This window comes from Pipistrellus hanaki, assembly GCF_964339955.1.
Source record: "Pipistrellus hanaki genome assembly, chromosome: 11".
Classification (NCBI taxonomy): Eukaryota; Metazoa; Chordata; class Mammalia; order Chiroptera; family Vespertilionidae; genus Pipistrellus; species Pipistrellus hanaki.
The window spans coordinates 28,826,635-28,844,360 of NC_140513.1; the positions used below are offsets into that span (position 1 = coordinate 28,826,635).

Below are 17,726 nucleotides of genomic sequence, written 5' to 3' on the forward strand. Positions count from 1 at the left end.
ATTTTTATTTTTATTCCTTTCAAAGAGGAAGGGAGAGGAGAGAGAGAATCATCCATTGATTGGCTGCTTCCTGCATGTCCCACACTGGGGATCGAGCCCACAACCTGACCGAGTATGAATCCGTGACCTCCGGGCTCCGAGGTTGATGCTCAGCCACTGCGCTCGCCCCCCCCCCCCCCCCGCGGCTGGGCCTGTGCTGCTTTTATGAGCCGAGTCCTCAGGGCGGCAGGGGTGGGGCCGATGAGCTTCCTCAAAGGAAGCTGCAGTTTCCCAGGTCAGAGGGCGAGATGATGACAGGAGCACGGGCCTCAGAGGGTAGCTCGGCTGTGAACTGCTGCCTGGAGAGCCCCTCGCAGAGCCTGGCAGCCAAGGACGGGGTGGGGGGCGGAGGGGCTGCTTACCTGATAAGGTGTCGACATCAGCGGGGCGCAGGGTAGCTTTTGTGACCTTGTAGGACAGACAGCTCAGGGCTTATGGCGTCTGAGAAAGAAGCGGGCGTTTCCAGGTTGGAGGTCAAGAAGGAGAAGTGAGAGAGAAGACATGCTTGGGGAGGACTGAGTGCCGCTTCCTGCAGGGCCTGGACCTCGGAGGGCCGCCTCCCTGGCCGGGGCGCTGGGGGTGCTGGGAGGGGCCGTGCGCTCACCCCTTCCTTTTCCCTCCTCGGGGTGCAATGCCGTGCTCTGGCTGTGGGTTTGGATGCATCCGCCGCCGCCGTTGTCCTGCCGCCGTCCTGTGTGATCTCCCGTCCTCCTCGCCGCCCAGACCAGTTAAAGGCCCTGCAGAAGAACTACGGCAGGCTGCAGCAGGATGTGCTCCAGTTCCAGAAGAACCAGACCAACCTGGAGAGGAAGTTCTCCTACGACCTGTAAGTGTGGCTCCGCACCGAGGGGGGCAGCCGGGCCGGCAGAGTCCCTAACTCTCTATCCCTCTCCCTTCCTCTCTGTAAAAAAATCAGTACGATATACTTTAAAAAATAATAATAATAGCCGAAACCGGTTTGGCTCAGTGGTAGAGCGTCGGTCTGTGGACTGAAAGGTCCCGGGTTTGATTCCGGTCAGGGGCATGTACGTTGGTTGCCGGCACATCCCCGGTAGGGGGTGTGCAAGAGGCAGCTGGTCGATGTTTCTCTCTCATCGACGTTTCTAGCTCTCTATCTCTCTCCCTTCCTCTCTGTAAAAAATCAATAAAATATATATTAAATAATAATAATAATAATAATAAGGCGTTCCTACCTTTTATCAGATCCTCACAAAGGGTCTCTAATCCGAAGACAGTCAAGAGCAGCTCTTTCCAGCTTTCAACATTCCATGGGCATCATCCCTGGGAATCCTTTTGTATGTGGCTCAGGGCTTTGGGCACAATTAATGACATGGGTGTGCTCAGCCGGAGCTTTCCATCTATCCTCCTCCTAAGAGGAAAACAGTGCCTCCCACACGCACGGCCGGTCCGGTTAGCACATGCCGCTCACTGCTGGCCTCAGTGTTCTCTCCCGGAGGCGGAGCTGCCCTCCCTGTCGCTGGGCCCCAGCTGACGTCCAGCCAAAGCCTTCGGGGTCAGCTATACCCAGGGAGGCCATTCACAGCTCACCGTATTTCAGTCAATGGCCGGGAAATACGGTGGTAAGGTGTTTTCCAAGGATGAATGAGAGTAAGACTGGGGCCCTTCGTGTCTGTCTGAAAGTTTTCATTGATTACCAGCTTCGCTCAGGGTTCCTCAGCTCAGCACCTGTGGTATGTGGGGGGCAGGTAAAACCTCGTGGTGGGGGGAGCCCCATCTTTGCAGGATGTTTAGCCGTGTCCCTGTTCTCTACCCACCAGATACGAGTAGCACCCTCTTCTGAGTTATAACCATCAAACATGTCCACCAAAGGTCTCCCTGGGCACAGTGCCACCCCCTGCGAACCCCTGGCCGAACTGACCAAGGTTCCACATAGTCATGTTTCCTTACTGTGTTTCCTCTGCATTGACTACACATGTCCTTTGCCTATTTATGCACTACACATGTCCTTTGTTTATGTGTGTCCTGGGAGCAGGGGGGCGGGGGGCCTAGTTTGGGTTGTACTTGGTCTTAAAGTGACCAGGAAGGTGTCACGGTGCACAGTTGCTTGGAAGAAGACATCAGACTCCCTGCCAGGGCAATGGGTGTGTGGAGACCTGTTCTCGGACACTGCCGGTCACCACGCAGGTGCCTGCGTCCTTTCAGAGATCTGCCTGCCCCTTGCCTGGGAGGTGGACGGAGGTCACATCTGAGCACCTCTGGAACACACGCTGAAAGGCTTTCGATGTGCCAGCTTAGCCGGTTCACCCGTGCTTCTCGGCACGGGAAGTTACTTCACGGTGTGCAGTGTGCTGAGCAAGTCATTCCCTGCTACGGAGAGCAGCCCTCCTCTTTACCTTGTATTGCAAGCCACTGGCTAACACCCTTCCCGGGGCTTTCTGAAGCACAGCTAGCACAACCTAAAATGCATTCTTTCTGAAGGCCTGGCTCCTGGAGGGGCCTGGACCTTCCCCGGGGAGCCCTGTCTGCTCCCTAAAAGGAGGGGCGAGTGGGGAGGTGCCTGCAACCAAGGTACATGCCCTTGACCGGAATCGAACCTGGGGCCTTTCAGCCCGCAGGCCGACGCTCTTTGCACTGAGCCAAACCGGTTTCGGCAGGGAACACCTTGTTAGCCAGTTTATGAATGGACACGTACACAGCGTTGTGCATCAAGGCCCCACAAATTGAATGCACAGCTTCCTGTATATGTCCATTCATAAATGTGCCCACCGTCCATTAAACACACCCTCTCCAGCCTCAGCATTTTGCAGAAGGCAATGCTGAGAATGCGGAAGCGGGCGGAAAGGCCAGGCTTCCTGGTAAACAAGTTTGTGCTCTTCCTTCAAATACCGGAGTGAGCGCACGTCCCCACTTCTTCCTCCGACCCTGTGGCAGACATCACTACGCCATCGCTGTCCTCAATGCAGGCACGGCCTTGCCTTCCCTCCCAGGGCCCCGAGGGTGGGTGCATGAGGTGAACTGCCTGCCGTCTGCTCTGCATGCCATGAGGAAGGAGGCCGGTGGAATATAAGCGGTAACACTCTGATGTCAGTGCCCTGGGTCATCAGATCATCTGCCTCCATAGATCCCTGTACGGAGCACGTTCTGTTCATAGTCCTCCCACCACTAGTTGTGCCAGTTGGGGTGATCTCTGGTGGGTATGTCTCTACATGTGAGCCCCAGTTCATGCCTGAACAGTCACCATGAAGGTGTTAAGAAGAAGCCAGCCTACTGCCCCGATCTGTAGGACCTGCATGTGAGCTCCTCTCTCTGCGGTGGAGCGGGAGTGCGGAAAGCTGACCTTAATCCGCAAGGCGGAGGGAGCACACACGGCTCTTTTCTTTGTACTTGGTTTTGGCAGGGCTGAGAGCAGGCGAGAACAGTAGTTCCTTTTTGTAGGTTGAAAGGTTGAATGGCCCTGCACCTGCTCCTTTGCTAATCCTGAGCTGCTGTGACGTTGTTAGATAACAGTGCATTGGACACGTCCAGTTCTTTCCGTTTGCAGAGGTCTTTCTTTTTGTTCGCTGTGCTGAGCTATGGGGCACTGGTCTACCACCCGCGGCTTGCGTGTGTGAGAATTTTATACAAGCGGATTTTCTCCCAAGTCTTCTCTTGACCTGTAAGCTGTGCCCGGTTAGGATCTCTCTCTTTCATTATTTGTAAAGCACCTGATGTCCTCTGTGTGTGTGTGGTTGAGATCCAGGAAGTCCCGTGAACTGACCAGTACAGTACAAGAGTTGGAGGTCAAGTGCACTCTCCCCGGGCTCTGATCTGAAATGGGTGTGACTCGGGAGAGGCAGCCGTGCGGCAGAGGGTGCATTGCAGTCAGGAAACCACAGTCTGGCCTGATTTCAGCCTTGTCTCTCTCCTCTCCTCTCTGCAGGCCTGGGTGGTGTCAGTCAGGTCACCTCCCAGCTTCCTCATTTGTACAAGTGGCTAATTCAGTTACTTTATAGCAGACACGTGAGTTCCAGGTACAAAGCTGAAGTGATGCCTCTAAGTGTCTCTGCTCATTGGGAGCTCGGGCCGAATTAGATTCTATGGCCCCTCAGCAGTTCTCTCCCACCAACTGGGTATCCTCCAGTTCAGTTTAATTACTTTCATTTTTTAAGATACATTTTGAATTTTAGAATTTTAGATTTATTGCTGAGATAGTACAGAGAGTTCCCATATATCCCATACCCAGTGTCCCCTATTGTTGACACTTTACATTAGTGTGGTGTATTTGTCACAATTAACTAACCAATACATACATTACTGTTATTTTTTTTAAAAAGTATTTTTATTTATTTTGGAGAGGAAGGGAGAGGGAGAGAAGGATGAGAATATCATTGATGAGAATCATTGATCAGCTGCTTCTTGCACACCCTCTACTGGATATTGACCCACAGCCCAGACAGGGAATTGAACCGTGGCTTCCTGATTCACAGGTCAAATCTCAACCTCTGAGCCTTGCCGGTCAGGCCACAGATTATGTTTAAAAAAAAATATATATATATATATATTTTTTTTTTTTTTTAGCCAGTAAAGTTTACCTGTTCTAAAACAAGGTGCCATATTCTTAGGAAGTTTCAACCAGCTACAGTTTTCTTGTCATTTAATGAAAGCACGCATTGTCCCGCCTCACATATTGTCGTTAGGTGAAGTGCCTGGGGCAGGAGAGAGTGTCTCCTGTGGATTTAAGTCCCCGCAGGGACACCCCTGGCGTATAGACACCCCATGGATGTCTGTCCTTTCCTCCTGTCCCCAAAGGAGCCAGTGCATCAATCAGATGAAGGAGGTGAAGGAGCAGTGCGAGGAGCAGATAGAAGAAGTCACCAAGAAGGGGAACGAAGCTGTGGCTTCCAGAGATCCGAGTGACCCCAAGGAACCAAGCCAGCAGGTAATTCTGGATTTCGCTGCCACGGGTTTCCAGAAGGTTCTAACCCCTCTCCAGGCATTTTGTTCCCTCGTCTGCTGTCAGGTTTGCTCTGTTCTCTGCTCTTTGCTCTCCCCGGTGGGTATGCTTCCCTGAGACACATGGCCTGGTCCTGGGGTGCTGAGGAGGCTGGCCTCCAGGCCCGGGCCCTGTGCTCCGGGCTCTCCCGGGATTACTTCTGTGAAGCTCACAGCCACCTCGGGAGGGAGTTGCTGCTTTGAGGGTGCTGAGGCCCATGGTGATGGCTAAGTGCAAAGGCCGAGGTCACACTCACCTGGACAGCGGTGGTGCTGGTCAGAGCCCCTGCCTCCAGGCTGTCTCCTGTGTAAAGCTCATCCATGAGATTGCTTCTGGGAGTTCTTTGTTTTTGTTTTAAAATCTAGCAGCTTTATGAGATATAATTTATATACTATACAATTCATATATTTGCAGTTTTTTGGGTTTTAGTATATTCAAAACTGTTTATTCAGTTGTGAAACCATCACTGTCAATTTTAGAACGTTTTCATGACCAAAGGGACCCCATACTCATTAGCTCAAACCCCTGTCCTCCCCCCCCCCACACACACGCACGCACACACTTACCCCAAACCCCCAGAGCCCTAGATAACTACCAACCCATTTTCTGTCTCTGTAGAGTTGCCTGATCTGGACATTTCATATCAATGAAATCATTATGTGGCCTTTTGTGTCTTTGACTTCTGTCACTTAGCATAATGCAGCCAAGGTTTATCCATGTTGTAGCTTTATTTTTTAATGGCTGAATAATATTCTATTATATGACATACCACTTTATTCATTGGTCTGTTGATAGTTATTTGGGCTATTTCCAGTTTTTTGGGTATTATGAATAATGTGGCTGTGAACATTCATGTACATATTTTTGTATGGACAACGTAAGTTTTCATTTCTCTTAGGTGTTTATACTGACTGGGGAGTGGAATTGCTGGGTCTTGGTAAATTAACGTATCGAGGAATTGCCAAACTATTTTTGGAAAGTGATGGTATCATTCTACATTCTCACCAGCAGTTTATGAAGGTCCCAGTTTCTCCACATTCTTGTCAACTCTTGTTGTTACCTACCTTTTCCATTGCAGCCATTCTAGTGGGTGTGGAGTGTTTTCTCATTGTGAGTTTCTTTCCTAATAACTAATGATGTAGAGCACATGTGTCAAACACACGGCCCGCGGGCCAAATCCAGCCCCCCAGGCCTTGCAATGTGGCCCGCACCACGCTGTCATCACTGCACTCCGCTGTCAGTTTATGACATTGTCAGTTTATGACTGTTCAGTAAACCATTCGGCCCGAGATTTAGGCTGGATTTTAGATTTTGGCCTCTTCTCTGATTGAGTTCGACACCCCTAATGTAGAGCATCTTTTCATGTGCTGATTGGCCATTTGTGTATCTTCTTCAGAGGAAATGTTTATTAGCTCCTTTGTCATTTTTAAAAGTTATTTTTTATTGAGTTGTAAGAGTTTGTAATGAATTCATACATATGTACAGCTATTGGACATGATTTGAAAATATTTTTTCTCTCTGTCAATTTCTTTGATCCATTGCTTATTTGTGAATTTCTCAAATTCCATTCTGCGGTGATGAATAATTTTATTCCACCGTGGGTGGAAAACATAGTTTGCATGATTTCAGTCATTTTAGATTGGTTGTGGCTTGTTTTGTGGCCTAGCCTATGTCTGTCCTGGTGAATACTCAGTGTACACTTGAGAAGAAAGTCTATTTTGTTCTGGTTGGGCTGAGTGTTCTATTAATGTCTGTTCTGTCTAGTTTCCTTTTCCTTATTGATCTTCTGCCCACGTGTCCACCCGTCATTTTATTTTCCCATCCATTATGGAAAGTACTTTCTGGGAGATCTTGACTCAGCCTCAGATGTTCTGACTTAGGCCAGGTGAAAGGGCACCATCAGGGTAGATGGCGTTTCTCAGGGTCTCCGTGTTCCCCTTTGTCAGAAGGACGCGATGATCCACCGCGTCGCTCAGGGTTGTTGTAAGGCTTCCGGTGACGGAGCCCTGCCGTGGCTGTCCTGTGCTCCTGTTTCAGCTCCGAGCTCCCAGCGAGCCTCAGCCACGGCTGCAGGAGGCAGGCCTGCCCCCGGCAGAGGTGCCACAAGCGAAAGGGAACATGCCCAGTAACGACGAGCCCCCGACGCCAGGCCCCGGTTCTGAGACAGCTTTGGATCTGAGGAGGGAGGGTGAGAAAGGTAAGTGACGCTTGGTAGCAGTTCCATGTCTAAACGCCCGCCAGAGTGGAGTTCAGGCCCTGCGCTCCGAACACACACTCGGGCAGAGTGTGCTGCTGGAGGCGTCAGGGAGCTCGGTCATGGGGCTGCAGGTGGCAGGAAGTGCCTGCTCTGGGCTCCGTGTAGAGAAAGGCTGAGGCTGCGCCTTTATCCAGGACAGGGTGGGGCTGGGGTCACAGGGCGGTAGCTGCCAGTGGCTCTCAAGTACTTGTCTCCAACATGCAATGGTCAGATAACCCCAGCAGGACACCTCCCCCCGTTTGTAGGTCGCCCCTGTAAACAAGATAACTTAGTCCAGATTTTTTTTTTTTTTTCCTAAACTACTTCCCGCTTGCTCCTGGTTCTGAAGATGAACTGCAGGCCCCAGTGCTGACAGGACTGGAGCCTTCTGCTGAGGTCACTGAGCCAATGATCCAGCCGCCCCACCTGTCCTCGGCTCCCCCATCCGCAGTCCGTGGGAGGGCTCTGGGAATTGAGTGGTAGGAGGGTTTTTGTTTTTAATGAAGTGAAATGCCAGGGGGCTCACAGCTGACTGTGTTCCGTGCCCAGAGGAAACCAATGACATCCAGGTCATCAGCGAGGAGGCGCTTCGGAGGGACGGCCAGGCGCTGCCACAGGAGCCAGGCCACACGCAGCAGGCTGTGGAGGCAGGCGGACGTCCGGGTGGAAGAGGCATGGGAGATGCTCGAGACCTGGGCCAAACCCCACGGATGCCAGCCACCCTGCTGATGAGCCAGGAGGACCAGGAGGTGGAGGAGCCTGAGCGGGACCAGCTTGTGATCCGGGATGGGCAGGAGGAGGAGCCGGATGCTGACGAGGAAGGTGGGTGAGAGGCTCTGGGGCTGCCCGCGGACATGGGAAAGGTCCCCCTGAAGTTGACCGAACAGCAGCCCATGGTCTGGTGGTTCATTTTGTGTATTCAGTATCCATTATCAAGTAGGAGGCAGGAGGGAAGAGCAGTACACCCCCTGGCCACCTGGAATTTTCAGAAATAATATTCACAGGGAGCCAGGGCACTTTCCAGGTGGGAGACCTTTCTGAGGAATGTGTCCTCACAAGTTCTCAGTTCGAGAATTGAAGCAATAAAACTCGGGTGGCTGATTCCGTTGGTGGCTGTCCACTCACCCTCAGCTGGTCACAACGTGTAACAGCCTCCAGGGGGCGCGCTCCTGCAGGGCAGGAGGATGCACCTCTTCCCAGGGGCACTGGTGGTGATCCGCTTTGTGGAATGAAGCGACAGGGCACTGGCTTGTGCTTCATGTCCACCTCGGGCAGTGAGTGCGGAGAAATATAACCTAGAGCTGATTTTTCCAGGTGTGCTTAAAAAAAGACTTATTTACCTACCTACGTATATGCCATGTGTCGGTTAAACCCTGTGACGAGCTCTGTGAAATGCATTTTGTCCTGATCTTCCTTTCCGGTGGCTGTTCTTCCCAGAGATGGATGTAGTGATGAATGGTGGAATTCTGTAGGTCTGACGGGAAATTCTATCCTTTGGCTCACGGCAGCCACTCCGATTCCTTCTTTTGGAGCAACGAGCTACTCTGAGGAGATGCCCTTATCTATAATAATAAAAACATAGTATGCTAATTAGACCAGATGGCCGAACGATCTTCCAGATGACCTTCTGGATGAAGCCAGGGCTGCGAGGGCTGAGAGTCTTGCATGAATTTTGTGCATCGGACCTCTAGTTAATTAGAAACGTTTTATTTCCAAAAACAGTGGAATTGTTTTTAAAAAACTGGGATTTGGGTTCAGCTAGCTAGTTAGTGCCCCCATTTTATATAGACTCGGAGTCAAAGTGGAATACGTGAATAGAGAACTCCTTCACGGTATGTGTACTGGCAGCAAATACACGAGTCCCTGTCAGTTCCGAGATGTGGCAGAAAGATCTGTCGGTGAAACCATGGTTGGGAGAACCCAGTCTCTAGCACCAAGATAAATGATGGAGTTTATGTTTTATGTGTTGTCTGTGCTAATGTTACAGGGAGAAACGAGCAAAAAGTGGGAGGAGATGACGACTACAACATGGATGAAAATGAGGCAGAATCTGAAACAGACAAGCAGGCAGCCCTTGCAGGGAATGACAGGAACGTAAATGGTAATGACTGTGGGGGGGGGGGTCGCCTCATTCTGGGCGCAGTTGTAACGCTCTGCTCTGTAAGCTGAAGGCCTTCTCTTCAGAAGCCTTCGAATTAGGGGCCAGGAGGGAGGTGCAGGACTGAGGAGCGTGTTCATGGGGCTCCAGCCCTCGGGAGTCAGCCGAGAGTGGGTCTTCAGCGACACTTAGGGATTTTTCCAACAAAATGGCCAGGTCACTGCTGATGACTCTAGCACCAAACAAAAAGCCCTATTACAGTGCACAGCGCTTCCAGGCAGCTTTTTACAGTAGCATTTTGTAGTGTTACGATTTTGAGTTTTCGGTGAGTCCAGGTCAGTGGGCTGGATCAGGTCTGGGTGTGTCTGTTTTGCTGTGAGTGGGTTCAGGTTGGGCATTTTTGCAGCTGCCGTGTGTTCCTCTTGCCCCGCACCAGGAGGCACCGATGGCAGGCTGGTGGCTTGGTGAAGGCAGTGCGCTCCAGGCTTCTCCCTTGCCCAGGTCCACTTTCCATATAACTGATATAACTAACTTGTCATCTAGAATGGGACGCCTTTTACCATTTTTGAGATAGAATTGACATACAACACCGTGTGTTTAGGTTGTACAGCATGAGTTGACATATATATCGTGGAATGATTACAAGTTGAATTCACGTCCATCGTCTCATAGAAACACAAAGTATATTTTTTTCCTTGCGATGAGAATACTTAGTATCCATGCTCTTCACAACTTTCATACTATCATAAGGCACTGTTAATCACTCCCATCATACTACACATTCCATCCCCGTGGGGGCAGGGGTCCTTTGCAATGGTTTGGCTTTACCACCCACTGGAACCCATTGTCTAATGGTGACTTTTCCAATCCTGTCACCTTCACAGGTATTAGCTGCCATGCTTTTTTAAAATTTATTTAATTTTAAAAATTGATTTAGAGAGGAATGGAGAGAAACATTGCCGTCAGAGAGAAATATCAATTGGTTGCCGCCTCCACGTGCTCCAGGTGGAGTTCGAACCCACAACCTAGGCCTGTGCCCTGACCACCTGAGCCACTCAGCCAGGACTGGCTGCCATTCTTTAGGGACCTCCCTACTGCAACACACACTCATACACGCGCACACATACACACACCCATTGGTTTGTTATGAACTTATGATTTCCTTTTTAAAGTTTTATTTTTTTCAGATTCTTGGTGTTTTAATCCTGTTTTTAAGAATCTGTGTGTGCTGGACACATTGCTCCTTATCTGTGAAGTTGCAGATACCTTCTCCCAGTTTGTCTTGATTTTTGCCATGCACAAGTTTCTACAGTTTTTGTATTTTTTATTGCCTCTGGGAGTTGGAAGGAATTTACCTGTGTTTTCATTTAGTACGCTTACAAAATTTTCCTGTTAGGAAGTCAAACCACACAAAGCAAAGGAGCTTTTAGAAGATAAACACCTTGTAACCACCCTCCACCCCCAGTCACGAAAGAGAATGTGGCCCGCCCTCTAGAAGCCCCTCCCCGCGCCTGCCCCAGGCCCAGCACCTTCCCTCCCTGTAGTAGCACCCCCTCTCCTGACAGAGCTAGTAGGCATTTTCTTACATTTGCTCATGGGTTTATCGCCCGAGTGGGCATCCCTGGACACCGTAGTTTAGTCTTCCTATTTTCCTAAATTTAGTATGTTCTTTAACCAGGAAGTCCCCAGGCTCCCTTCCCGTTTTTTCTTTGTAGTCTGTTAAAGAGCCAAAGCCAGCAGTCTGGATAGTGCAATGTATATGTTCTTTCTGCCTCCTGCAAACAGAGACTGGGTAAGACTCGGGTTCTGGTCAAGCCTTTGGTAAGATGAGTGTTGTTCTTTCGCCAGGAGGAACGAGGTGTCTGGCGACTCTCTTTTTGTGATACAAGCAGCAGTTGATGCTCAGGGCCTTAATTCACTGGGGTTATCTAAGTCAGCCATTTATGTGCAGTAGTTGTAAATCAGGTCTGGGTCTTCGGTCCAAGGACAGAGGAAGGATGACGGAAGCCAGTCCATTCCTACTCAGTCAGGGAAGAGCTGTGGAGTGGCGAGAGCTGACCAAAGCTGCCCGGGCTCTCTCTCAGGAGGCACGTGCTTCCTGTTGAAGGTGCACTAACAAACAGGTGTTCATGAGGATTGTGACAGCATCCAGGTTTTTCTGAGAGTACATTTTATATTATCCATTTTATAGGTCATGGGACATTATTTCAAATATGGCACATTCAGATGTTTGCGACGTTGTAATGGTACCTGTGGGCCAAACAAGTGGTCTCATTTGCTATCTTATCCTTAGAATGCAATTCCCCATTACAGTGTTGTCATGGGAGGTAGTCTTTATGACAGTTTCTAAATATTTATGTCAATGGACCTGCCAGGCTGGTTTCTCAAAAAACATTTAATACTTAGAATATTACGTGTTTTTTTTTTTTTTTCCTTTTTAGTTCTTAATGCAGAAAATCAGAAAAGAGAAGATAAATTTACTTGATCAGCATGAAAAGAGGAAACCCATCAAACTGGAATAACTTTTTCATGTCAGGACTGAACAGCGATAACTACAAAATAGTCTCGAGGGATTGAATACTGTGAAATTTACTAAGTAACATATACACTTAAAGATGATTATTGTGGACTTTTAGTATGTCAGTGGGGGTTACTTTTGAAGCATCTGTATTAAAGATGTTTACATGTGTTGGCTAATAGGTATTTCATGAGAAGATCGATACCAAAAATAGAACACAGGTTTTCCAGGATAGCGACAGTGGCACTTATCCTGGGATGTACCTGGGTTTAAAATAAAACCCACAGGAAGAGTCCATCTTCTGATGCGAAGGAGAGGCCTGCTGCACATGAAAAACACACACACACCTTTTCTTGGGTCCTTCTGGAGTTATTCTCTTCTCCAGATGCGGTGGCAAGTGAGGGTACCAGCCGTCATTTCTGTTCTCCCTGTCAGCACTGGATTTTACAGATTTCTGCTCTACTGTGCTCATTCCTGGTTTTGACACTCAGAGGCCTGGAGCGCTGATTGTAATGCTAACACTACTGACAGCATTGTAAACTCGTTTAAACACCACTGTGTGTTTGGGAGAATTTTTAACAACCACTTGTATAATAGCCCCTGTTGTTAATGTTCAGTCGCTTCTAATGTGAAAACTTGTGATCTGTACTTACTTTGCTAATGTGTGTAGGCAAAGCAGCATCTTCTGTGATGAGTGGGCATCACCAAAAGAAGCTACAAGTGGATTAGACTTGACACAACAGGGGCCCGAGGGCGACCCGGTACCATGGGGAGGGTTTGTTGGGGACAAACTGCCTACTTTGCTGGAGGAGAAGAGAAAGTTGGTGTTGAGCAGTATACTGTTAAAAGTTGGGAAATATTAGAAAGGGGAGAGAAATGGCATTGTGTCATAGTTTACGTATTTAGTTTGTAAATGCCTATCAAAATGGATTTAAAAAATCAAGTTAATGTTCATTTGAAAATGACTAATCATAATTTACATTGATAATAGTGATTGTTTTGGTTTTAGTTGGTCCTTAATATTTCAGGAAAATAGTCTTTTGCCACTTGTGAATAACTGGCAGAACCAATAGTCTTTTGCCACTTGTGAATAACTGGCAGAACTGGCTTTCAGTGAGGCTCTCTAACTGCCAGGTGGCTGGTGTGCTCACTGAAACATCTGGAGCAACAGGATTGGGATGCGGTCTCCGCGGGCATTTGGTGGGACTCCCTCGCTTGGAAAGGAAACTGGCTCAGAGGAGTTGGAGCCGAACCTGGCCTCACACCCAGGGCGACTTGCTGTGCCCCTGGAAGTCACTGAGGCAGCACCTGCTTTGCCTTCTAGCAGCTCTACAACTTGGATGTTTTCCTGTATAACCCCATTTACCTAATTGCTAACACTGAACTTTCCCACACAGAAAAGGCACCTAAGAATATAAAAGTAGCTCTATAAGATTTTATCTAACTCCGTATCCCACTCCCTTCGTCTTAGGCTTGACTTTGCAAATAATTGACTCATTTCATATTTAGTTAGTGTGCAAAGTTGCTGAGAAATGAAATACGGTTAGTCCAGCTTTTAAAACTTCCAGTTTTCCCTTCACCCCCTATTGGATCGCTAAAGAACCAGCTTTTAAGTTGTGGAGATGAGATGTCAATGTAAATGAAAACTAACCCGTGGTGGTGATTTCATCTTCATTTACAGAGGCACCAAGGCCATTCCGTTAAGGGGTGTGCCCCGCGGTTTCTCCAGGCAGTCATGCTTATTACCTCTGGCTTCCTGTGCAACAAGCACCTAGCCCAAGGCACAATTTAGAGGTATTATGGCTGTTAAAAAATACACACACCTGTGTTAATGAGCATCAAGTACATATCCTAACCTTGGTCTTCTGGTGTGGTCCAAATTAAATCAGCTATTCCAATCTGTAATTGGCATAAACTAAATGGTGTGCGGGTAGGAGGAGTCGTTTTATCTTTTCTCCTTCAGATCAGACTGCAGGTGGAGAGTCTAAGCAATCTTGGATTATATTTCCCGAGGAATCTAATCACAGCACACATCTAGTGTGTACTTTTGTGTGATGAAACTTGAGAAATAAACTTCTCACTCCCTATTAAGTCAGTATGTTGTCATTAAATAACTAGATAATTAGCATGACTGTTTTAATTGGTAACCGCTGGTTATCCATTCATAGAACCTGGCATGGTGAGAATTGTGAATTCATGGACCTGGAGGTTAGTTTTACTACCGTTATATTTTAGCCTAAAAATTATTAATTACAAATCAGTTATTCTAACATTTGTCTTTGAAATAAATTTTAGAAACATTTTTAATAGCAAAGCTTCTATTAACTGGGTTATATTTTGCACATATTAGCTTAGATATGAAAATGTTCATTAGTGCCTGAAAGTTGGGAAAAGTTTGATTGTATATTTAAATGTTTGTGTATTTGTATGCTCTCTCTCAGTTCAGAGAGCAACACTTTCTTAAAGTGGACTAAGCCTCTGTTCCTTAAAAACTGGTTTGTAAAATTCTGATAATGTATACACTGAAGGATTATTCTAAAATATGTTCCTTCCCATGCACTTAAAACACACAACTGAAAGGCTTTAATCTTACTGGTGTGCATCTCTGGGAAGAGTTAACTGACTTTCAATATTATCTTTAAACTATACACTTCAGATAATGAGTTTTACAAACCAAGGCCCTAACCAATTGAGACAAATGCTTATTTTCTGCTCTTACTCCTGAATTGAGTGACATCGAACATAAGCTGCCAATATAATTTATTCCCCTAGAGAGTCTAGTACTATGCTGGGTGCTTAGTAAATGTTTTACTGTTAAGTCTAAATAAATGATTGCAATTCATCAGAGATGTCCTAGATAGGTAAACTGCTTTTCATATTAACTTTTAACTTTTAAAATCTGCCTTTTAGAAACACTTAAATGAGTAGATACCTTTTTGTATGCATGTTAAACACATGGGAATTAAGGTGAAAACCCACTTGGCTGTAAGAGGTAAGCTGGACAGAGTCTTTGTGTTAGTAGCTTGTTTCTTATTAATTTGTCTCTGAAATCTCCAGGGTGATGTGCCACATCTGCCTTTATCCAAATTCTTTTAAGTTCACATTTAAATAATCATCTCAACATTTTCACTCACACTCCAAAAAAGCTGCTGCATTATTGACATTTAACATTTTTGTACCATTTAAAAAAGGAGTCCTGTGACTCCAACCAGCAGCCTACAACTGGCAGTGTTTTTGTTTTTCCTATAAAGGACAACCTTGCTCTGGTTTTTTGAGATATTAAAAAGTTAATCTAGGACTCAACAGGTGACATATCTGTGATCAAAACAAAGTACACCACCTTCCTTTAAGCTTAGCTTAATGTTTGAATTGTAGACAAAGTTTCGGAGTTGTGTAATAACTTTACATGATCCTCCAGAAGCAGATAAATTCTCTTTTTAAATGGAAGGCATTATTAGCAGAGGACTTGAGGGGGAAAAAACCCTTATAATCTTACAATGAAAATGAATGCATAGGTAGATTGGTTCAGTATCTTAAGTCATTTCATCTCTCCAAAATCCTAAAACTCTTTGGGCAGTTGTAGCATGGCAAAATATTCAGTCATCTCAAGTTTTATTTTATGGCTCCTTATTATAAGCAGACGCAACCAGTTCTGATTCCCTACTCTCCTTAAGATTTGGAGGTATCTGATATACCAGCTTATGTGCTTGGATTGATTTGTAAATACCTGACAAATGTACCAACTTTTATCAGCTTGAAGCAAACCGTTTAATCGCAAGGACCAGACTCCAACTTGCTACTCCAAATTCCTCTGCACTTCCAGCCATCCTGTGTTCCCACCATCAGTGTTTCTTTTACTAAAAAAAGCTGTCAACCTACTGTCTTAGTGACCTTTTTTTTACCTTCTCTACTCAGTTTACCCCAGAATAGCTCAATGCCACATTTATAAATTCCACATTCCATTAATTGAATGAGCAGGTTCTAGAAAGATTGTCACTTTTCTCAAGCTTATACTACAGTTGGGAAGATAGAAACTACTATTGAAATTACAACTAAAAGTGCTAAGTACTTTTAAGGGGCTTGGTCTAACTAAACGTTAATCTTTTAAAAGCAGCAAAGTAATAGTTAAGGACATTTTTAAAACATCTTTCTTACAGGTATATAATTTGTTGTGACATGGAATCAATGCCCATATAATAGCCTCCCTACATAGCTTAGACTAGGCCCCTTTCAAAATGTATTTTGCCTAAAGACCTTGATTTGAAACATCTTTTAGATAATTTGTTTGAATTACTCAATTGTTAAACAGTAAACACCTTCAGCTCTCAACATGTACCAACAAAATATTACTGTTTTATCTCCAGTAACACATTTTGGTCATATTTATTAACCTTTTATAAAAAATGATTTATCATTAAATCTGTAACAAAACCATATAACGTTCATCAATGCATTCAATGGGATCAGTTTCATCCACGGACATAATAAACCACTTTAAAACAGCAGTTTTCATTCACGTCATATAAGGCTGTCACAATAAAAATTCCTCATAATGGTTTGTCATCCAAGAAATCCATGTCACTTCATGTTATATGGTAAGACTGATGGGTGGGTCCTAAAAAGTAGAATCTGAAAGATTTTACTCCTTTATGATCACCTGTCAGTTTCAAACAAGTTTCACAACAGGAAAATATTTGTGAGCAGAGAAATCAAATTCAGGAGGAACCTGTAAAGAAAATCAGAAAGTCAATGTATCTAACAAATATTCAAACAGTAAACAAAGATTATTTTTATTTTAGAGGATTTTTTAAAGACAAGGTAATACAAGAGATTTTTTTAAAAAGCTGGTTAAATAGCAAAGAACTAAGGAACTAACCTGGGTTTATGAAGATCACTAGAAAACAGGCTGACCATCTATCTTTAGAGAACAGTTAAAGGAAAATGGACTTAAATTACAGGAAAAAGTCATGGGTCAGCAAATTTTTTAGTTCTAGGGTCACCGATAGTACTGAACGATTAGTCACTGGTAAGGCCAGGCAGGAAAGGAGATAGAAAACAATGGGAGTAAACAAATAGCAATACATATAATGGGCAGATGGCACCACAAATGCCTCAGCGGTTGGCTTCCAACGAGATGCAGAACCTCTGTGTTGAATATTTACATAGCACTGATAAAATATTATCAAGGAAGCATCCATCTCCTGAACCATTAAAAATACCTTATTGAAGCATCCACTTTTCCAACGACAGGTGACTTTTTAAATACCTCTCCCATATATCGTATGTATATATGTATGTATACACCTTTTTTTATGGTGTATGTATACACCATAATATGTATGTATACACCTTTTTTTTTTTTACCCCAAGTAATTTGCAGAGTGGTAAGGAGGGGAATGAAAGGCAGAGTTTTGAAAATTTAAGTTAACCTATGTTTCAAGTCAAAAGGGCAAGCTCTAGTTTATTTTCTATTTCCTGCTTCGGATGCTCTTTAAGGATGATTTTTGAGTGCCTATTTTTTTTGGAATGAAACATCTTATTGAAAAAAGTGAAGTTCTATAATAAATTAGGACCATTTATTTTCCCCACAATGTACTTAACTTACCTTAGATTCCTTTTTGTGTCCTCCTGCCAGTAACTTCATAACCACAAAATTGGGTTTGGCAACCTTTAAAATTCTATTGACCTAAACAATGAGCAACATTAAGCTTTATCAAAACATAAAATTTACAATCAAGATGTCTTAATATTATAGATACTAATAGGAACTTTGCACATGTAAGTGTTGATATTTTATTAAACATAGGTAATTTAAAAATAGATTTCTTTCAGTAACACAGAACCCTATTTCAGTCAATTTTGAAAACTTTAAGGGGCTACCGTAGCTTGCTCTTAGGAAAAC

The 17,726-nt window shown here is 45.5% G+C and overlaps 2 protein-coding genes across 5 annotated transcripts in view; one reads left to right on the forward strand and one right to left on the reverse strand.

Annotated features, from left to right (window-relative positions):
* GOLM1 (golgi membrane protein 1) overlaps positions 1-11,998 on the forward strand; it is a 31,346-nt gene extending 19,348 nt beyond the window's left edge. For all 4 annotated transcript variants that reach the window (XM_084897998.1, XM_084897997.1, XM_084898000.1 and 1 more), the window contains exons 5-10: positions 763-865; positions 4,789-4,918; positions 7,010-7,169; positions 7,758-8,030; positions 9,196-9,309; positions 11,748-11,998. In XM_084897998.1, coding sequence (XP_084754124.1) covers positions 763-865; positions 4,789-4,918; positions 7,010-7,169; positions 7,758-8,030; positions 9,196-9,309; positions 11,748-11,791 — 824 coding nt within the window. In that variant the 3' untranslated portion in view covers positions 11,792-11,998. The remainder of the gene's footprint in view (positions 1-762; positions 866-4,788; positions 4,919-7,009; positions 7,170-7,757; positions 8,031-9,195; positions 9,310-11,747) is intronic.
* Positions 11,999-12,934: 936 nt separating this feature from the next.
* Positions 12,935-17,726, reverse strand: part of NAA35 (N-alpha-acetyltransferase 35, NatC auxiliary subunit) — a 49,055-nt gene continuing 44,263 nt past the window's right edge. The window contains exons 22-23 of the mRNA XM_084897987.1: positions 17,430-17,510; positions 12,935-16,550 (exon numbers count right to left, since the gene is read on the reverse strand). Of these exons, the coding sequence (XP_084754113.1) occupies positions 16,491-16,550; positions 17,430-17,510 (141 nt within the window). The 3' untranslated portion in view covers positions 12,935-16,490. The remainder of the gene's footprint in view (positions 16,551-17,429; positions 17,511-17,726) is intronic.